This window comes from Apteryx mantelli, chromosome 31, assembly GCF_036417845.1.
Source record: "Apteryx mantelli isolate bAptMan1 chromosome 31, bAptMan1.hap1, whole genome shotgun sequence".
Taxonomy (NCBI): Eukaryota; Metazoa; Chordata; class Aves; order Apterygiformes; family Apterygidae; genus Apteryx; species Apteryx mantelli.
In genome coordinates this window covers 3083990-3105096 of record NC_090008.1, presented here as the reverse complement: position 1 = coordinate 3105096, position 21107 = coordinate 3083990, and the positions used below count along the sequence as shown (strand labels likewise).

The window sequence follows — 21107 nt, the reverse complement described above, 5'->3', positions numbered from 1 at the left end:
TGGGTTACTGTTTTGGGTTTCTTTGACACAATATTGACTAAGGAGAAATAGGATGAGAAAGGGGGGTTTGCTTTGAGATTAAGGGAGTCACAGCTTCCCGGAGAAGCTGAGCGATGGAAAAACAAAGTCTTTGCTGTGGTGGTGTTTTTGTTTGTTTGTTTGTTTTGTTTTTTTTTTCCTTTTTATAGAGCCAGGTATAATTCCTGACCTTTGGAGTTTGTGGGTGTGGGGTTGATCTGGCTGTGAAATACTGCCAACCCAGCAGGGAGGAATTTCCTTTGGGACCTTGTTTACTTGCAGTGGTACAAATGCCTGTGCAACGTCTAGGACAAGAGCTTCTTGCTCAAATTTGCTGACTTTTAATGTCCCCCAGCACCTCAGCTCTGCAAAGAGGATGCTCCTCATCAGGAGCTCTGTCTCGTTTTTATGTCCCAGCGAGGGTCTTGGCTTTCTGCTTTAGGAAGGATCCTCCTTCCCGTTCACATCAGCAGCCAGCAAAATGATGGCTTCATCAGGAACATCTGCTCTCATCATCCAGCTTTTGATGGAGACCTCAAGTGGCAGGAGGGGAGCTATTCTGATAAACGTTTTCAGAGATCAGTTGCACCAGACAGAATTGTTTTCACCCGACTGCTTTTGCTTCTGCTGCTGATCTAAGCCCCTTTCCCTCCCACTTGTTCAGTTCGTTTGGCTGCCTAGCGGCCCTAACAAATCTGCCACTTCTTTAATTAGCAGAAGGCACCCTAGCCCTGAGGGGACACGAAGCCTTAGAGATGAGATACCATGAAGGAAGAAAAACTGTCTGCTGTCATCATGTTAGAGAGAGAAAACTTACTGCTGAATCGCTTTCAGTATAGCTTTAAGCCCCAGCAGGAGGGATCTCCTGGGTGAAAACTAATGTATTTTAGCTTTAAACCAATTACTTCCTGCAGTTGCTGAAATGGCTTTTATTTGGAAGCCTCTTCTGATTGCTAATGAGTTAGTCTGTGGTGCATGCCAGCTGCTAACGAAGTTGGACTTTGCCGCATCTCTTGTGCGTTCACAGACTTTATTTCCTTTCTGCAAACAGTCCCAGCCTGGGCAACCTGGGCTTCCTGTGAAAAGGGGGATGCAAGTGCTGCCTTGGAGCTCTTGGAGCTGTCCCATAACCGGAGGAGAACCAGCTTCTACCAGTTTCTTAGTGATGAAAACAAAGTCAAACCTGGCTCTGCCCCCACCCTGTAAGAGACTGGTTAGTTGTGTTAATGTAACCAGCCAACAGCTGGATTTCTGCTGCTCAGCGTGATGAGAAGCTAGGTGAGGTGCCAACAGCTCCACGCTTAGGGGCTGGTCTCACCGTTCTACCATTAGACAGTACTGGGCGAGCTGCGCTGCAGCCTGGTGAGGACACGCAGAGGGAAGCTGAGGCTGCCCCAGTCTGACACGAAAGCACCGCGCAGGCGCGGGCAGCCCTGACGCTGCCAGAGGGCCTGAGCTTGGGCCGTTATTAATGGCACTGACCATCAGCTGCTGAAACCAAAGGACGGGGGATTTTTTATTTTATTTTTTTTACTTTTATTTTTCCGGTTGCCGTGAAAACACAAATGCTGGCTGCGTAGTGCTGTCTGCCTTGCTGGGGCTCCTTTGAACCAGTTCTCCTTCATCGCTAAGGCTTGGACGCAGGCTTAGGTGGAAAAGCGGTTTTTGGGTGTGAGCGCGTTCCCAGCCGCTGAGTGCCGGGGAGCCTGCGTGTCCTGCGGCTCTGCTCGCCTCGCCCAGCTGGAGCCTCTTACTTGCCAGCAGGATGAAGGGGTGGATGGTTTGTGCTAGACGCAGGGGAGGGGAAGTGCCGGCAGCCAGGGGGAGGGAGCGAGGAGAGCAAGAAGGGCTCAAAACCGCGTACGAGGCGTTTGCCCTGGTCTCATGCTTGGGCCCAAGTGGGGTGTTTGTCCCTCTCTGTCCTCAGAGCACGGCAGGCGCCTTGTCCACCCGTCCCGCTCTGGGGACACGCTCTTCTCTCTCTTGGCCATCCCCTTCCGTGTCCTGGAGGCACAGCCAGCCTTGGAGGGAGAGCGGCTGGGCACCAGCGCCTCAGGTGAGGTGGTTCCTCGGGGACTGGCCTCCACTGGCCCAGGACAAGGCGAGACTGTGAGACTGGGTGAACTACCCCCCTTGGGTTTGGTCTCTACGGAGCCAGACCAGCTTGGAGCGGAGACCTCCACCGAGGTGGCCTGCTGAGGACTAGCCTCCCTCGAAGTAGAGTGGATTTCGGGTGAGATGGCATCCCTGAGTCTAAGATCCGTGAAAGCGGGCTGGCGGGAGAGTGGGACCTCAGCTGGGATGTCTACCCTGTGCTTGGCCTGCTTGGAGTGAGGCTGGCGTGAAGCTGGGATCTCTGGTGATACTTCTTTTCTCAGCCGGACATCCAGGCGGCCAAGCTTGCGAGAGAGCGGCACCCCGACCATGGCTCCCGCTTCATGGCCAAGCTCCTCCTCCAGTGGCATTTTGGGAGAGAGCTGGGGAATCTGGATGCCCTTGCTAGATGTTCGAGTGGCCTTTCTGGAAGGTTCTCTGGTGTCTTGCGTGTCTGACCAAGGCTCTTGGGGCTGTGCGAGGAAGACACGTGATAGGCTCATGTTGCAAAGATGGGGATGTGGGGGTAGCGAGAGAAGGGGGAAGCGAACGGGAGGACTGGCAGGATGGAGATGCTATGGCAGGAGGGGTTTGGACTAACCCAAGGAGGCCTACTACCGCGGGCAGGGTTTGCTGCGGGGCTGGGCTCCTCGCTAGGCTCGTGGGGAGGACTGAATCCTCGGCAGACAGGCAGGGGTTGGTCTGCTGAGGCTGCCAAGGGATGAAGAAACGCTGCTGAGCTCCCCCGGGAGAAGCTTGAACTGAAGTGGGGTGCTGGGGGGGCTCTGGGGAACACCTCCATGTCAGGGCAGTTCCTATTCTAGGATGATTTTCTCCAGGAGGAGAGCAGTGGCTTGTGAGCTCCTCCTGCTGGCCCAGTGGCAGCTGCGGCGGCCCAGGCACCCTGCTGCCAGTAGCGGGGGGGGACAACCTCAAATTAAGGGTGAGGCAGAGAGGCACCAAGTCCTGAGAGTAAGACAAGAGGGTGGCCCAGGCATCGAGCGCAAGTGCTGCAACACCGAGTGCACCAGATGTGGTCTAATAGCGAGCGCAAACTGGGGATGTGGGAGGAATGAGCGTGTCTAAAACATCCTGTGGGAGGAGAGGGAAGCAGCACAGGGAGAAGCTATCTTCCACATGCGCTCAACCAGTACGTCCATGCTGCCTTCTCCCCTGTCCTACCCTTCCCTGACCTGGTGCAGACCCATTTATTAAGAGCAGGGACACGGAATCATAGCAAATGCCTCTGAAATCTGCTCACGGGCCGTTCTCATCTCTAGAAATCCTCTCCCAGTGTTCACCTGCTTCTACAGTGCAGGGACCACACTGCAGTGTCCCAGGGCGATTATTTGCATCTGCTCACGGAAGCTGGACCCGGAGATGGGCCCGCCTTCTGTAAGGCCAAGCCAAAGCTCGGCAAAGAGAGGTGATGTCCTGCGCTCCTTGGATCTCTTGGAAAGCGGCACCTACCTTGCCGGTGATCTCCGGTCGGAGGCCGTTGCAGGCGCTGGTCAGGGTGGTGGACTCGTGGATCCAGTCGGTGAGCTGCGCCGCTGCGGCAGCTGAACGGGAGGTCAGATTCAGCCTGGCTGGGGGAATTTTCAAGGGCATGTCCCAAGTTCCCAAAAAGGTGCCCCAGGGGGAAGCCTGAAAGGAAAACGGGGAGCAGAGCAGGGCTACGGCCCTGTTTAAGAAAGCATCTGTCCCACTCACCCAACGTTTTGCCGCTTCACCCAGGAGAGCGTGGCGCCGGAGCCCATCTGAGCTGGGTGCATCCGGCTCGTCCCCTTCTGCAGCACCACGGGTGCCACATGGGGGGGTGCTGGCCCTGCAGCGGGTAGGAGACACCCCAACACTAACCTTTGAACGGGGCACAGAGGGGAGCAGATGTCCTCGGTCATTGGCAATGATCTGCGTGTAGCCGTCCCGTGGCAAGGGGTGCTGAGGGGAAGCAAGGGGGGCAGCAGGCAGGGTGAGCAGGCAGGGAGGGGAAAGCTGGTGGGTTATGGGGTGAGCAGGGCGGGAAGGGGGCGGTGGGTCGGGATTAGGGGGTTTGGGGGGGGGCAGCTCCGGCCTGGATTGGCAGAGGGAGGGGGGAAACAGGCCAATATGCTGGGTCAGCCTGGGGGGTGGCCAGGAAGCTGGGGTCTGGGGGGGCCGGGCTGGGGTCTGGGGGGCCAGGCTGAGCCCAGGGGACGTGGAGGGGGGCCAGGCTGGGGTCTGGGGGCCAGGCTGAGCCCAGGGGATGCGTGTGGGGGCACCGGGCTAGGGTGCGTGTGCTGGGGGGAGCTGGGGGCTGCTTTGTGAGTGTGGGGGGGCAGAGCAAGGCCCTGAGGGCAGCTGGGGCAGGGGGCTCGGGGGGGGGAGCTGGGCCCGCTCGGTGGTTTGCGGGTCGGTCTCGGGAAGGTGTTGGGGGGGGGGCAGGGGCCTTTGGGGCAGGCCGCGAACCGTGAGGGGGCCGGGCCGGGCCAGGCCGAGGGCTGTCCCGGGCGGCAGGGGACGCCGGGCCCGGGGCTACCTGCCGGGCCGAGCGGGGGACGCTCCAGCTCTGCAGGCCGCGCGGATCGCAGGCGCCCCCGCACCGCGGGGAGAGCGGGGTGGGTGAGCCGAGCCCCCCGGACCGGCGCCCCGCCGCCGCCGCCGCCGCCGCCGGCCCCACCTGCCCCGCGCCGGAGCGGGCCGCCATGGCACCTCACAATGCGTGCCCTCGTCTCCTAGCAACCGCCCGCCCCGCCCTCGCCCCGCCCACCTCCGTCCCACGTGACCCCCCCCCCCAGCCGCGCCACGGGCACCGCCTGGCGGCCGAATCGGGGCCGTGCCGCGAGGAGCGGGGGCGGGGAAGTGGGCGTGGCCATGCAGCGGGAGGCGGGGCCGTGGGCGGGGCCCAGGGCCCCCGTCGCCGTCCCGGGCAGGGCCGGTGCCGCCGAAGCCGAAACCGAAAGCGGCGACCGGCGGCGGCGGCGATGGCGGCGGCGATGGCGGCGGCCGCGGTGAGTGCCGCAGCCCCGGCCAGGCCCGCAGGCTTGGCGTGTCCCGTGGCTGCCGTGGGGCTGGGCCTGGCCTGGGAGTGGGGCCGTGGCCGATGTCGGTGTGGGGCCATTCCCAGTCTTGGTGTCCCCACGGGGCCAAAGGGCCGTGCCCAGCCTCGGTGTCCCCGTGGGGCTGTGCCTGGCCTTGGTGTCCCCACGAGGCCATGGGACCATTCCCGGCCTCGGTGTCCCCATGTGGCCATGGGGCCGTGCCCAGCCTTGGTGTCTGTGTGGGGCTGTGCCCGGCCTTGGTGTCCCCATGGGACCATGGGACCATTCCTGGCCTCGGTGTCCCCACATGGCCATGGGGCCGTGCCCGGCCTCGTTGTCCCCGTGGGGCTGTGCCCAGCCTTGGTGTCCCCACGGGGCCATGGGGCTGTCCCCAGCCTCAGTGTCTGTGTGGGGCCACTCCTGGCCTTGGTGTCCCTGTCCACAAAACATGGATGTCCCCATCCGGGCTGGTGCCTCCCAGCTCCCTTCGTGCCCCATGGAGGAGACAAGCGGTCGCGGGTGTCAGGGCATGGACCGTCTCCTCCTCGGATGAGTGCAAAATGAAGGTGCTGGGGCTGCACGGGGTGTCCTGGCTGATCTCCAGGCACTGCTGAGGATCCCTGGATGAGTCCACAGGCGCCGTGGGGCTCAGGGTGTCTGTGGGGACGGGGGGCAGACCCTGCGCTACATGCCACCTCACTGGTGGGCTCTTTCCTCCCCAGATGCCCTTGAAGCCTTCAGCAAACACATGGAAAACTTCAGCTCCCTGGAAGTGAAGAGGCTGAGTGAGCATTTCCTCCCCGACATCATCCACGTCCTCGAGAGCGATCTTCACTCCATGCTGCAGGACCTCACCAGCGTTCACCTCATCACTGCTCGGCAGGCCCAGGTACCCCCTTCCCCACGGCACCCCGGGGCGTGCTTTCCTGCAGCCTCACCGCAACAGCTTCTTAAAAGTTGGCTTCTTAACACCGGCTTCTTAAAAGCAGGTAGGCGAGCTAGGAACTTTTCAGCAACTTAATGATTGCAAAGAAGAGCACAAGCTTAACTAACACCACTGACAGGGCAAATGTGGCAAATGTGGGGCTTGCTTTCTCCCTCACCCTTTGGGTCACAACTCCCTCCTCAGCAGTCCTGACTCTTGTTTAAGCTGTCTGAAATTTCGGGAGCTTAGACTGCGTATGCAGAGCTGAGCTTATGGTTGTTAGAAAGTCGGGTCCCTCTCAAGCGTGTGCTGCGTGCGTTTTAGCCGTCCTTCATCATTCACCACTGACTTTGTCTTTGACTACCTGTACGAAGTATCAGTTGGTTTTGACTATGCTGGTGGGTGATCCATCAAGTCAGAGAGATGTTAACAGCTATGTTCACTCTCTGCTGGTTTTAACTTGACTTTCTCAGGCTAAACAGATTTTGTTTCGATCCTGTTTGGGCTCAGAGAAATGAAGCATGGCCTATACAGACATCTTTACCTACATCGGCTGTAATTCTGCCATCCCTGAGTACTTCAAAAGATGCAAGAGCTGGATCCAAGCCCACCGCCCTGGGGTTGCAGGGGAGGCTGGTGGCCGCGGAGGGAAGAGTCTCTCCCGATCTGTTTGAAAGGAGCAGCTCTGCCCGTGCCAAGTCCTCCAGGCCTGACGTGTCCTACACATGCAGCTGTTGCCGCTGGGCAGGCGGTGCTGGCATGCACAGTCCTGTTTCATGCTAGGGGAGGGGAAAAGTGAATGCTGAAGATGTAACATAACCGATATGCAAACCAGCATGCTCTGAACCTGAGGACTGGTACCCGCGTTTGCAGCATGCCCTGACCCTGTGTCCCCTCTTTGGTTCCCTTATACTCTCCACAGCTTTGCATTTGTCCTTCTCTTTTAGTATTATGCAGACTGGGAGAAGGCTCATGATGCAGCCAGTGCTGCTGAGAAGCTGGTGGGAGATGTTATGATCCAGGGGCAGGTCGTGATGCTGGACCTCTGGGCTTACCTCTTCGAGCTGCAGAACAGGTCGTCTCACCCCAATCTCCATGCCATGCTGGACGAAATCATTCAGAACGGTAACTGCATGTCACTCGGTCGGGAAAGGGACCGGGAACAGAGCGGGGCATCTGTATGAACCAAACCCTGAGGGTGGGAGAAGGAGAGGTGGGAGAGGGGAATGGGAGACGTAGTGGCAGAGAAGGAAAAGACTCTGTATGGAAGAGGAAACCTTGAACACAACTTCCTCCCTCTGTTCATGCAGCAGCAGGGGTGAGAAGATTGCCAATGGTGGCTCTGCCAGCTCTTGGAGAGGGTGGCTGAGATCTGTGGTGCTGGTGACATGAGACAACATTCAGGTGTCGTAAATAGGAAAGGGATTTCACAATTACCATATTCTTGTTCATTAACTGGGTAACACAGACAATACTGCAATTCACACTGCAAAAAATCCTGTGCCAGCTAACAGCACAAATTTTGCTTTCTCTCCTGCTCTCTTTAGGTCACAATCTGTTAAAGGAGCAATTCTTGAATAAATATGGACATCCTGTCGAGTCGGAGCTGCGAGGTACTGTGATAGGACTGGGCTTTGGATCACACAGAGACTGTATTGTGCCAGTACACAACAGAGCTGAGTCTGGCAGGCATCTGTCCATGCTGAGGAGGCAGACATGCCTGATCTGAGGGTGGCTCGAGGACAGGTTTGGGTCGGTGGGCTGCTGTTCTTAGTACATGTCATTCCCCAGGCCCTGGCTCTGTTTGTGCCCTGCCTGAGCGTCAGCGCACATCCCCACTCAGTTGGCATTTCCCATTTTAATGGAGAAATTAGAGTGAAAAGCAACATGCCAAAACAGTCAATCGGACCAGTCCAAACCCAGAAGGTGTTTCTGGACTGAGAGGCTGGACTGGAAGAAAATTTTCATTATCTCTGAATGCAAATGCTGATGAACAGAAAAGAAGCCACGGACGATACAGGAGAAGAGATGGAAGTGCAAAGGGAGACGTAGGGGATGGAAGATAGGGGTTTGTGCTGTGTCCATCTCATCCCATGTCTTGATTACAGTTTGCCAGAAAAAGCACCGAGAAACCCTTTGCTCACTGACAGAGAAGCTCACAGAAGAAGCTTTTCCAGGGCACTCCAAAGGGAATCAGAGTTTCCCTATTTCCAGCCGCTACGTGGAACTGAAGGTGGTCTCAGACTGTCACTTCAGGAAGCCAGTCCACCAGGAACATGAGGTGCTGGACGCCGCGGGGGAGTTGAACGAATATCGTCTCCACAAGAAAACCAAGACGGAGCTAGAGCGCATCACTCCCGACCGCCTCTTTTGCTGGTGTGCCTGGTCCCACAGGGTGCCCGTCCTGGTGATGGTGAGCAGAGTAGCTGGCGTGGGCAAAACAACGCTGGTGCAGAAATTTGTCTTTGACTGGGCCAGGGGAAGACACTACCAGAAGTTCACCTTCGTTTTCTTCTTCAAATTCCGGGAATTGAGTGAAGAAAAGATGAGCCTTGAATCTCTGATCTGTAAAAACTACCTAGGCCTCAGGGATACACTGAGCAGGATCCTGCAGGACCCTGAGAAACTGCTTTTCATCTTTGATGGCTTGGATGAGAGAAAGAGTGACTTGGCGCTAAGCAGAAGTGGGTCTCAGGGCCTGTGCACGAAGCCGAGGGACGTGAAGCCCGTCGGTGTGATCATTGCCAGTCTGCTGAAGCAGACGCTGCTCAAGGGATGCTCCGTGCTGCTGACCAGTCGCCCCAGCAAGCTGGCCAGTCTGGAGGCTGGAATCTTCCACAGGGTGGCCAGTATTGTGGGATTCCTCTCCAAGGAACAGGAGAGATACTTCACCAATTTCTTCAGAGATGATAAAACCTCAAGGGAGGCCTTGGCGTATGTGCGGGACAGTCAGGTTCCGTACACGCTGTGCTACAATCCATCCTACTGCTGGATCACGTGCACCGCGCTGCAACCCTGCTTCACGGCCGTCACCAGGAAGCTGCAGCCCATGTCCAAGACGATGACCCAGCTCTTCGTGAGCTACCTCACCCACATCATTGACCAGCCACAGCCAGACGTGGCCGGTGTGGGAGGACGTCCGAGGCATCCTGGCTCGTTTAGGGTGGCTGGCTGACTACGGCCTCGCTAACCGCCTTCTCGTCTTCGATGACAATTATTTACAGGCTTTTGATGTGCAGAACTCTCCGTTCCTTACTGCCTTCCTGGTGGAGAACCCCAAGAGCTGGGAGCCGTGTGAAGTGACCTACTCTTTCTTTCACCTTACCCTCCAGCAGTTTTTCTCTGCTCTGGTACATTACCTTGATTACCAGGAAAACAACTTAAAGTTTATATTGGACAATGCCAGGTCTTGTAACGAAGGCAACTATGAAATCTTCTCTCGTTTCCTGAGTGGTCCTTCCCATCCTGCAACCAGAGCTCCACTGGAGAGATACTTGGGCAAGTTTTCTGCAGAGGTGACTTGTCATGTCATTGGATGGCTAAGTAAGATTGATTACAAGAAACTGCAGAGTGCGAAAGAGCCCAAAGAGAAGAGGAAGCTGATAAATGTGTTCAGTTTGCTCTTTGAATCCCGGAACAGCCAGCTTGTGTTTGACATGGTTGGCCAAGATGCTTGCATGGACTTTTCAGAGCTGTACCTCATGCCTGTGGATTGTACAGTCCTTGCTTATGTCTTGAATTGCTGCAACAAGATAGAGCGCCTGATCCTGGATTCTTGCTACATCCAAGATGAAGGCCTGGAGAAACTTGGTTCTGAGTTGCACAAAATCCGAGAGCTGAGGTGAGAAAGTAGCTGAGGAACAGGGATGGGATACTGCCTTCGCAGGAGAGTTTTTATGATGAGGAGCTACAAGAACCTCACCATAAGCCTTGTCCCAACCTGCCTTCAGCCCTAAAGCTTTGCTGTGGTGCTGCTGTGGAGCACTATCATCTGGGGACAGAGGCATTTCAGCATCTGGGAGAGACATGATTCAGAGGAGAGCTTGGAGGAGGCCAGGAGGAGCCAGGCTGTGCTGCGAGAGGTGTGGGGATGACAGCCTGGGAGCAGAAAGAAGGAACGAGGAATGGAGGAATGGAGGGATCTGAGTCTAGAATTGCATAAAACCTGCAGATCTTATTCCTTAATCCTGCTAGCTGCTAGATCACTTGCTGTGGTGGCCCTGGTGGGTCTAGCCCTGCTTTCCAGGCTTAGGTTTTCTTGTTTAATTTCCACAGTCTCATTCAAAATGATCTAAAGGATACTGCAGTGAAGGACATCTGCTCTGCCCTACCGAAGCCGGACTGTCGCATGGAGAGCCTGAGGTACCTCTGATCCACCTGGGGCCACAGCCAGCTGCATCCCCCTGCTACAAGCTGCATTTCTTCAGGCTGCTGGTCCCTTGCCTTTTCTTTGGCCTCTCGCAGTAACCCCACATAGACATGGCCGTACATGGTGGCATCCAGGCCATCCAGCAAAAACCTCGCGGGGGTCTCTTTCTCTCCCAGTTTGTGCTGTGGCTCGTATCTGTCTCTTACCTGTAACCCTCTGTGCCGTCCCTTCCGTTCTTCTTTTTCACCTCTCTTAAGATAACTGGTCTGTAGCCTATCACCAATGTCTCATTCCTGCCCTGCCTCATCTGAGCTGTCACCAGTCCTTTTTTGTCCTAATCTCTTGTAGTATCTCTCTTTCTAGCTTTCCTGTTTTCTCCCCTTTGTGCTGTTCTGGCCTCCTCATTCTCATCAGCGCCCTCCTGTTCCTGTCTCCCTGTCCATTAGTCTAGAGGAGAATGCCTTCACCGAACTGTGCTGTGAAGATCTGGCCTTTGCCCTGAAGGAGAACAAAACCCTGTTGAGGCTTGACCTCAAGGAGAACAAGCTGCGGGACGAGGGCCTTTCCCACTTGTTAAAAGCGCTGGAGAGCCCAGGGTGCACGATACAGAAATTAGGGTGAGTATTGCCCAGGTGACGATGGGCCCCATGGCCACATCTCATGTTGGCGTGTATCTCCGGCTCGTGTTTGTGTCCCATCCCGTGTTACGTGCCCCTCACTGAGCAGAAAGGGAAATTCACCTCCAGGAAGCTGGAGGGCACCACAGGCGCTGCCGCTCATGATGTCCGCTGAGCTGGAGCCCGAGGTTGGAGGCAGCTGCTAAGGATAAGGCAATGTGGACAGTGCCTGGAGCCAAGGGGAACGCTGCCCCTCTGTGGTGCCTGTTCAGTGGTAAAAGCTCCGTAGTTTTCAGCGGTCCAAACTTTTCAGACACAAAAGTTTATTTCTGATCTGAGCAGAAGATAACGAGCCAGAAGGATTCACAGCGGGACAGAGGAACCTCCTAAGGGTCCCATTACATAGTGCTCTCTTTCAGGGAGAGAATGAAAGAAGCAAAACATCCTTCTACCCACTCCTTTGCCTTGGTGGGAGGAGATTTTTCATCAGAGCATCTGCTGCCTGCAGGAAGCTCATGTGCAGCTGGATGATCAGACCCATGGCTTTGGTCCGGGAGCAGCAGTGGGTGGGCAGGAGGCCAGCGAGGCCAGGGAGAAGGTCAGCGGTGTGGCCCTGTGAGGAGGGATGGTGGGTAGATGCTAACAGGTTCCCCCCGCGTTGGGTCCTTTGCAGGCTCCACAGCTGCAGTCTCTCAGATGGCTCCTGTAAGCAACTCTCATCTGCTCTTGCCCAGAACTCCAGCCTCCGGCATCTGAATCTGGGAATATTTTCACTGATCGTTGCACTGCTGACATGCAGATCTTCATCCAGAGATGTCCCAACCTCACTGAGATCCGGTAAGCTTGCATGCTCCAGCTCCTCCTGCCTATTCATCCACGCACAGTGGGATCTGTTGTGCATGCGTGGATCTGCACTGTTCAAGCCTTGGTGGTGTCGCCTTCATCCAGGGGATACAGGCCTAAAGTGACTGTCCCCAAAATAGGTGCCTCCCTCTGAGCTGATCACTCAGGGCTTTCCTCACATCTGGCAATATGGGAAGAGGTATTTTCAGCTGAAAGTTGGCATCCTTAGCTACTGCTCCAGAAGGACACAGGTCTTGTGTCTTCTCTGCCAGCCCTGAGAAGTCAACTTAGATATCCCAGGGCATCTCCTGTGGCACCAGATCCACAGTTTAGGCTGAAGCCCCTGGATGGGATTTGTTTTTGGGCTGCAGACCCCCACACATGCCTCCGTGGCTGCCTGAGCTCTCGTACCGGCAGTGGTGCCTGGAGAGCGATGCAGCTCGCCCTGAAGTACAAGCCTGTTCCTGCTCAGTTCCCCAAGGACCGTCATGTCCCAACCTTCGCTCCTGGTTCAGAAAATCCCTGTACTGCAGGTTGCTGGAGGCAGGAAGGGTGATGCTGGGGTGATTGCCACCTACGTGCCCTGTTCCTAAACACTTTCCTTAAGCGCCTGCTTTTGGTGCCTGCTGGAAACAGCGCTGCAGAAGTAGATAAGGTTTGGTCTGACCCAGGAGGGCTGCTCTTATGACCCTCCACTGTGTCTTTATGGAGTTTCTGTGGAAAGACCAGCTGTCTGCTTGTCCTCTAACAGCCCAAGCACCGTGCATAACTGTAAATATTGCAGCCGATCTTCTAGAGCAGCCCTAATATGACCCTGGGACCCCACAGGGTGGATGAGGGGTGAAGGTCTGTGGGAATGTCATTTCTGAGCCTGGGCCTGGGGGGTGATGGTAAGTGTGATAAAAAATGATGGTGGCTACGCTACCCCGGCGTGGTGGCAAACCTCGCAGCGCAGCTGAGCGGAGCCGGCGGCGGCACTGCGCACACCAGAGGGTGCTGCCGAGGCAGCGCGGGGACAAGCTCTGCTCGGGGAGGTGTCTGAGACACCAGCGTCGCGTGCGACGGCGGGTCATGGGGCTCCGAAGTTGCTTCACGAAGCGTCGCCCTTGTTCTCCAGGGTCTCCGCTCCCGACTCTGCAGTGAGAGCGAACTTCCCCACTTCTCCGGCGCTCCCTGAGGATAAGCTCGCCCGGGTCTGGGATACTGGGATCCAAGTCCCACCTCTCCTCCTCTCTCCTCCTGCAGCCTGGGCTTGAATGATTTCACCCCCGCAGTGGAGCGGCAGCTGAAGAACCTGCAGAGAGACGGGCTGAAGATGTTTTTTTGATGGTCGCTCTCTGCTTGGGAAGCCCTACAGAGCTGGGCGACAGGAGCTCGTGTCTGCCGCAGGGAGCCCAGAGCTGCATTTTGTAACGTACGGGCGGGCGAGAGGCTTGGACAACGAGATGCTCGCTAACGGGCAGGCTCTGAGCAACGGCAGCAGATCGCACATCCGCACGGTCCCTTTCTACTGCCGGTCCGTGTCCTGCGTCCTTTCCCTTGGGGGTGACGGCAGCAGCCTTTTTGGCTTGCTGGTGGCGTGGCGGGATGCTGAGGGAAAGGGATGGGAGACGGAGCTGCGACCAAATGCTCAGGCACCCTCGCCGTGTCCGGGCCTTCCCGAAGGGAGGAAGGAAGCCAAGAGGCGGCGCGTGGAGCGCCCCAGGGTCAGCACGGAGCAGTAACACCCAGATAAGGAAGCAGATCCGGTGCAAGACGTAATGACTTTGATTGCAGCCCGAAAGGGGTGGCAGAGGCCAGCAAGCCTTGCCCTGGCCCAGGGCGCGTGTTTACGTGCCGGTGCCATCTCGTGTGATGCAAGAGCCGTCTCCTTATTGCTACCCTCCAGGCAGCTTGTTTGATACCTGCCTGCCCCGTATCCCTCCTCTTCCTCACACCCAGCGGCTCAGGCTCCCGCCGAGTTACCGTTGTGGCGAGGGAGCGGTGGGGAGCCTCGCGCTCAGCCAAGGGCTCCCTCCATCCGGAGAGCTGGGGGCCTCCGTCCTTGCGGGGCTTCATCTGGACGCCGAGCCGGGGGTCCGTTCCCGGTGAGGGCGGCAGGAGGCTGGGAGATGTCTGCGGCCGCAGCTGGGCGGCCCACGGGTGCGGAGCGGCCCTTGGCCTGCGCCGGGTCCCCGGGGATGCGGCACTGCTGCCGGGAGCCACGCAACGGGGTGACAACGGAGCTGCGCTCGTGCCCGAGCTCCGGCGGCGCCTGCTCCCGTTTCCTGCGGGCGCCCGTCCCCGAGGCCTGCGGTGGCAATGCCAGGACGGCCGCGAGGCAGAAGCGGCCCCCACCCAACGTCTCCACAGGGCAGGACAGTGCCTCTGACCTCTGTCACGAGGAGAAGGGGAAGCTGCTCCGTTACCGCAGCCCGCCTGCGTGCACCGAGCTGCGTGCGGCCTCTGCACCCTTCGCTTGCAGGGGACGCGTCCCGGGGGGTGGGGACAGACCGCGGTGGCTGGGGACCCTCGGTCAGGCTGTGCTGGGGACTTGCTGCCCCCCTCGATGCTTCCTCAACCCGATTAAAGAGCAGTTTCGTTTCGCGTGTGGGTGGGAATCGTTCCCGCCCCGGGAAGGAGAAGATGTTTCTTGGTGCTAAATTTAATACGCTGTCGTCCCTCCTTGCTGTGTCAACCAGAAAACGCTCCGGGAAGTTGGAGCCAGGGGAGGTCAGACCGAGGGAGCTTCGGACACCCCCCCCCCACCGGAGCTGTGGGAGGCTAAAACCCCCCCGAATCCTCATTTCCAGTGACGGGAAACGAACCCTTTCCGTTTCTCCCTCCCGCGGGAGCTGCGGTCACGCACGTGGCTTTTCAGCGCATCCCCATCCAAGCCCGGGGGTGGGCAGGGGTAAAATCCCTTGGTTTTGGCTGCCTGGTGGGTTCTTCCCCTTTCCGTGCGCTGCCGCTTCTGCTTTCACGCTCGCTTCCCCGGTGCAAAACCTGCCGGTGCCCGGCGGCGCCGCGGGGCTGTTCGGTTTTCCGGTGCCCGTTCGGGTTGAGGCGGCAGCAGCCGCTTGGTGCAAACGATTTGCTCTGCAAAACCCCTTTCGCCGCCTCTCCCGGCCTTTTCCTTCGGCCGCGGCCGGAGACGCCGTTGCGCAAGAGCCTCCGCGGGGGGAGCCGGGGTTGCGCCGCCAGCCGGCTCCGAGCCTGGCTGCTGTTTTCCGGGAAGAGCCGCCTGGAAATCCCCGCGGCCGCCTGATTTGGGGAATAGCCGGGAGAAGAGGCTCTTGGCGTGGATGGAGGGGATGAGCACGCGGGGCCGGCGCGAGGGCAGGGGCCGGAGCGGGCCGGGGGGGGGTGTCGATGGCTCGTCCCTGAGCGCAGCCCGGTGTCACCGGGGCACAGCGAGGACATGGGGGCACCGGCCGGCGAGGCTGGCAGGGGCAGCACCCGTGAGACCCCGGCCCTGGGAAGGGGACGTGGACCTGCCTGGTGCCCCCAGCACCCGTTAGCAGCCCAGGCAGCAGCGCCAGCTCCCAAACTCAGCGCTGCTGCATGGGGCAAATCCTGCACGGGGCAAATCCTGCATGGGGCAATGCCCATATGGGGCAATTTTTGCATGAGTAAATCCCTCTACGGGGCAATTCCTGCATGGGGCAATCCCTGCATGGAGCAATTCCTGCAGAGGCAATGCCTACAAGGAGCAGTCGCTGCATGGGACAGTTCCTTCATGGTGCAATGCCTGCATGGGGAAATCCCCTGTATGGGGCAACTCCTGCGTGGGGCAATTCCTGCACGGGGCAATTCCTGCATGGGGCAATTCCTGCATGGTACAATGCCCACAAGGAGCAACGCCTGCATGGGGCAGTTCCTCCCTGGGGCAATGCTTGCGGAGAGCAACATCTGGGCTGGTCATCGGGTGCTGCCGGCAGCTTCGGGCAGGAATTGCCCCCAGCCGAGCGCAGCGTGGTTAACAGCCCCCCTTGCTCCGACGGGAGCCGGGCCCCGGCAAGGTCAGGTGCTGCTGGCAGGAGCCTGGCTGCCCGATCCCTCCCTGCGCTGCCAGGGCTGGCTCCGGATCGGCACCTGCGCGGTGCCGGGACGCGCTGCGGCTCGTGCGCACCGCTGGAAAGCGCAGCCACCTTTGCAGGGAGGGCTGGCGGTTTCAGCTTTCCCGTTTATTTTTCTGCTGTTTCGTATTAACCCCCTGCTGTGCAGCTCCGCTCGGACGCTCCCGCCCTTCGGCAACACGGAAAGCGCTTTTCTCCCCCGTTTCAGCCGGCGTCCTAGACGGCGTCGGGCTCGGCGTCGCGGCTGGCGGCCGGCAGCTCCAGCACGGGCTTCCCTGCGGAGAGAGAGGGCAGCCGTGGCTCCGCTGCAGCCCAGCAGCACCCATGGGTGCCGGGCAGGCAGGAGGCACCTACCGGCGCGGCGGCGGCAGCAGCGGTGGTGGGCGCAGGCCATGGCAGCGGCGATAGCGGCGGCGGCGGCGGCGAGGACCAGGAGCGGGGCGGCGAGGAGCAGGACGTCCCCGTAGTGGCACGAGGCCTCGGCCAGCCCTGTGCGGGGACGCCAGTGGGTGGGTGCCGGCTGCGGCGGGGGCCGCGCGGGTGCCGGGTGCCCGATGCCGTACCTGCGCGGCGGCAGTGCTCCCAGGGCAGCACGGCGGCGGCGGTGGCCCGGCTCACGGCGTTGGCCGCCGTGCAGGTGAAGGCGACGTGGCGCTCGGCCGGCGCCAGGCTGGCCTGCAGCACCCGGCCGGCCTCCCCGAGCACGCGGCCGTCGGTGCCGGGTGCTTGGCCCCCGCTGCGGGCCCAGCTGTAGGTGACGGCGGTGCCGCCGGCCGCTGTGCATCTCAGAAAGGCCTCGCAGGGCTCTGCAGAGCCGGCCCGGCGCTGGCTGGACATGAAAACCTCCACGGTCACCTCCGTCACCGCCTCTGCACACGGGGGATGCTGCGGCTGAGCGGCGGCAGCCGGAGCATCCCCTGGTCCGGGCATGCATGCGCGTGTGCGAGCACATGCGTGCGCGTGTGTGAGGATGCGCATACATCGTGTGTGCCCGTGTGCATGCCGGCATCCGTGTGCATTCCTGCATGTGTGAGCCCGTATTTATGTGCACGCATGTAGGTGTTTGCGTGCATGCATGCGGCCGTGTGCGGGGGCAGAGGAGGGATGCACGTGCACGCATGTGCTTGTGAGCACAAGTGTGCATGCATCCACGCCAGTGTTTGGCTGCCTGTGTGTGCTTGCATGCGTGTGCATGCATGTTAGTGCATGCGTGGGTGCATGCATGCGCGTGCGTGTATGCACGTGAGGGGTGCATGCAAACACATGGGTATGCGTGTTTATGCGGGTGCATGCATGTGCATGCATGTTTGTGAGTGGGGTGCATGCATGCATGTTTGCATGTGCACATGTGCACTTGCAGGACGTCCTCTCCCAGAGCCCACCCCAACACCCCGCTCTCGCCACCCCCCTCAACCCGCCACTGTACCGTGCACCGTGAGCTGCAGCACCCGTGTCTCGGTCCGGCCCCGCGCGTCCACCAGCAGGGCCGAGAAGGTGCCGCTGTCGCCCAGCTCGAGGCTCAGGATCTCCAGGCTGAGGTTGGCGTGGAGCCGGCTGCGGCCGCGGAAGCGCGACTGGTACAGCGTCTCCGCCGAACCGCGGAAATAGGTGGCCACCAGCTCTTCGCGTGCCGCCAGCCACCGCCAGATGACGTCTCGGTGCTGGAAGCCCGGGCCGGCGTCGGCGGCCAGCAGCACGGCTCGACCCACCTCGCCGGCCACCCGCGCGGGGGACCGGGCCGCGGCTGCGAGGGGACGAGGTGGGAGCCTGACGCCGGGATCCCCTTGGGCCTTTTGCAGGCCCCGTGTCCCCAGGTTTTAGCATCCCCCGGGGTGGCTCGGGGTCCCCAGCCCCTCGCGCGCGGCGCTGTGCCGCCCTTACCTTGCTGCAGCAGGAGCGTCAGCGCCAGGCAGGGCAGCATGTCGCCGCTCGGCAGCCGGCGGCGAGCCGAGCCCGAGCTCGGGCAGCCGTCGCTGCAGGAAATCCCCCGGCTCCGAGCGGCGAACCTTGAGTCATCGCCCGAAACCGCAGCCCCGGGGCGGAAGCCGCCCGCAGCGCTCGCCCCCAGCGCCGGGGAGCCCTCGTGCGGCCGCCGGAGCCCAGGACGCCCGCCGGGGCCTGGCAGCGGTGTGTCACGGTGCCCGGCACGCGGTGGCCGGGCTTGCTGCACCGTGCCGTGCCCCGCTGTGCCCATCCATGCTGTCCCCAACCAAGCCAGCTGTGCCAAGCCTCGCCGTGCCATGCCCGGCCATTTGACGCCGTGCTGCACCCAGCCGTGCCCGTTTGCACCGTGCCCGGCTGTTCCGTGCCGTGCTGCGCCCAGCTGGGATGTGCCCCGCTGGCCGTGGCGCTGGGACCGCGCGGGCGATGCTGCGGGGGGGGACTGCAGCGTGTGGGGGTTTCTCCCTGCTCAGTCACGGGGGGGAATTTCCCCAAATCTAGGGCACGTCCGGCCGCCCCAAAGGGCTCTGTGATGGAGCCGGTGGAGGGGATGGGGACTCCGGCTCGGACCCCGTGGTCTCTCCAGCCTGGCAGAGGCTGAGACGAGCCCAGGGCTGGGTTGGTCCCAGCTTTGCTGGCGCTTGTGCTGCTTTTAGCGTGTTGGAGGCAAAAAAAGGCAGACGAAAGGGGAGCAAAACACCATCCTGCGAGCTGGTGTCATCCGCGTGTCCCATTGCAACAAGCCTCTCTATTAAACATCAATTGCCTTCTTTATTTAGCCGGGCTTTTGTTACCTCCTTAATTTGCTCTGGCCCTTGGACCCGATCAACCTTTCAATCGCTGCCTAATACCACCGGGATGAAGCATCACTTCAAAGCGGCAGCTCCAGGGCCGGTCCGACCTGTCCGACCCGGCCTCGGGAGCGGGGAAGGTTTCACGCCGTCTGGCTTTGCCGGGACGCTGCAGCCGCCTGCCCCGGCTTCTTTCTTAACGCTGTTTCTGCTCTTTAAGTGGTGACTCGGGTGGAAAAAGCCAAAATGGTCCTCGGGGGCTGCGCGGCCGCCTGGCGGGGGGCTCGGGCTCCCCGGGGGCGTCTCGACTCCCAGCTGCCTGCCACCACCAGCCCGCGAGAGCCCCGAGACGGAGACCGGCACCGGCCGGGCGCGGGGAGCCCCGTGCCGGGCTCGCCGGCTCCTTGCTCCGGGGTGACCATTAAACCGGGGCCGATGAGCCGGGCAGGGCTGGGGGGGCCTGGGCTTCCCGGGATTTGAGCCAGGGTTTAACTTCAGTGGAACGTTTGGACCCGGGAGAGCTGGTCGTGGGCCGTGTCGGGCTGGGGTTCAGCCGCAGATGCTCGAGGTGGGATTTGGGCTGGGGCCAAGAGCCAGGGCAGGGTGAAGTTTGGGGCTGGGGGGGGGTCTGAGTGTGGAGTCTTGGTGGGACTGAGGAGCTGGTGCTGGGCTGAAGCTGCGCTGGCCGTTTTGGGGGTCTGGTTTGGGGTAGGGGGGACTGAAATTAGGGTCAGGGACGGGAGCTGAGGTTGCAGCTGGAGTTGGGGTTTTTGACAGCTTCAGGTACGAGACATAAGGATGGGGATATAGGTCGGTTAGGTTTAAGTTTAGGGTTAGGTTCAGGTATGAGAGTTAAGGCTAAGCCTGGTGTTAGGGTTAGGTTTAAGGCTGGGTTCAGGTATGAGGGTTAAGGCTATGGCTGGGGTTAGGGTTATGGCTATGCCCAAATTCGGGTTAGGGTTAGGTATGAGGGTTAAGCCTGGGATTAGGGTTAAGGCTACGGCCAAGTTTGGGTTAAGGGTAGGGTTAGGACTAGGTAGGAGGGTTAAGGCTGGAGTTAGGGTTAAGTTCAAGGCTGGGATTGGGGTAAGGTTAAGGATATATATAAAGCTCTGGGCAGGGTTAGGGCTAAGGCAGGGGTGAGGGGAGCCACATCAGGGAGCTTTTTGGCTCAGGGCCTTGCAATGGGGAGTCTGGGCCCGAAGGCAGGCTTAGGGTTAAGACTACTGTAACAGTTAAGATTAGTGCTAAGGTTAAAGTTAGGGTTAGCACAAGGACTAGTGTTATGGTTAGGATTAGCGCTAGTGTTAACGCTAATGTTAGTTTTAGGGTTAGGTTTATGGTTTGGACTAGTGCTAGGTCTAGGGTTAGCAGCAGGGTTTGGAGTTGTGTCCGACTCAGGGTTGGTGCTAAGGTTAACATTAGGGTTAGCAGTAGGTTAGGGTTAGTGCTAGGCTTCGGGTAGGAATTAGCGTTGGGGTTAGGCTGTACCGGACTCTCGCCACATTTGCCCTTTGGGGCTGGCTCCAGTCACTGTCCGGGCTTGTTTTTCCCATCTGACATGGGGACACTCAGGGACAGCGGCAGGTCGCCACCGCCCCCAGTATCGTCCCCTGCTCCACAGCTCGTGGGGACCTCAAGCGGGCGACGGTGACGGCTTTTGGGGCAGGTTCCAGCTGCTGGTGCCTGGGTTTCTTGGCTCTCGGGCAGGCGTAGGAACTGGTGGGACTGGTGGGACTGGTGGGGACTGAAGCCACACGGCTGCGCCGGACTTGGGACGTGCCGGTTTTCGGTCACCGGCTGCCTTAATGAGAGGTAAGAGGTGGGTGAGAGCAGGAACGCATCGACTCTAAAGGCTGGGGAGCAGGATCACGGTTAAGACAGGGCTTAATTTCAGGCTTTTGGCATTTGCGGTTGGGATGCGAGGAACTCCCTTTGGGTGACGGGTGCTGCCAAGACCGTCGCCCGTCCCTCAGGCTTTGCCCAGCCGCCCAGTGCCAACACGTGCCCGGCTCGCCCCGAAGCGGCCGCGGGAGCTTGCATCAGTAGCACCGACGCGGGACGTTGGGACGGCGAACGTGCCGGGCGCCTTGCAGCCGCTCGGTCCGAGTTGGCTGCAGGGATATTTATGGGCTTCCAGCCTGCCTGGAGGAAAGGTTCAGGGTGGGGGCGACAGGTTGAGACCCTGAAAACACCACCCGGCGTGAGACCCCCGAAGCCTGGGGTGCAAACCTCCCCCGGGATGGCATTGCAGGACCTGCCTCCCAAATTAGCCTTTCCTCCCCCAATCCCCTTTCAATAAATCAGTGCTGCAGACACAGGAGGGCTCCGCAGCCCAGGAAAAGCCCGGGGCTCCCTTGGGTCTTTCCCAGAGGATGCTGCGGCCCTTTGAGGGCTGCAAACTTGGCAGCCTGGCCAAAAAGGGGGACGC

At 59.8% G+C, this 21107-nt stretch overlaps 2 protein-coding genes across 2 annotated transcripts; both read right to left on the bottom strand.

The window, feature by feature from the left end:
• Positions 1-1572: 1572 nt before the first annotated feature.
• CFAP126 (cilia and flagella associated protein 126) lies at positions 1573-4798 on the bottom strand. The gene is made up of 6 exons (XM_067313573.1): positions 4752-4798; positions 4631-4676; positions 3973-4053; positions 3583-3759; positions 2512-2585; positions 1573-2283 (listed from the first exon to the last, which is right to left on the bottom strand). Exons 1-6 carry the CDS (start codon positions 4796-4798, stop codon positions 1869-1871), a joined length of 840 nt encoding a protein of 279 aa, XP_067169674.1. The 3' UTR covers positions 1573-1868.
• Positions 4799-13885: 9087 nt separating this feature from the next.
• On the bottom strand, positions 13886-18073 carry SLAMF8 (SLAM family member 8). Its single transcript, XM_067313157.1, has 5 exons — positions 17826-18073; positions 17371-17688; positions 16508-16813; positions 16036-16433; positions 13886-14260 (listed from the first exon to the last, which is right to left on the bottom strand). The coding sequence occupies exons 1-5, from the start codon at positions 17863-17865 to the stop codon at positions 13886-13888; spliced, it is 1437 nt and encodes a 478-aa protein (XP_067169258.1). The 5' UTR covers positions 17866-18073.
• Between the last annotated feature and the right edge of the window lie 3034 nt (positions 18074-21107).

Coding starts and splice junctions, on each gene's coding strand:
- CFAP126 (XM_067313573.1), bottom strand. CDS start 4,798: ATGGCGGCCCGCTCCGGCGCGGGGCAGGTGGGGCCGGCGGCGGCGGC. Junction 4,677..4,751: donor GTGGGGCCGGCGGCGGCGGC/GGCGGCGGCGGG, acceptor GGGCGCCTGCGA/TCCGCGCGGCCTGCAGAGCT. Junction 4,054..4,630: donor TCCCCCGCTCGGCCCGGCAG/GTAGCCCCGGGC, acceptor GCTTCCCCTCAG/CACCCCTTGCCACGGGACGG.
- SLAMF8 (XM_067313157.1), bottom strand. CDS start 17,865: ATGCTGCCCTGCCTGGCGCTGACGCTCCTGCTGCAGCAAG. Junction 17,689..17,825: donor GACGCTCCTGCTGCAGCAAG/GTAAGGGCGGCA, acceptor GTCCCCTCGCAG/CCGCGGCCCGGTCCCCCGCG. Junction 14,261..16,035: donor TAAACGGGAAAGCTGAAACC/GCCAGCCCTCCC, acceptor TCCTCGTGACAG/AGGTCAGAGGCACTGTCCTG.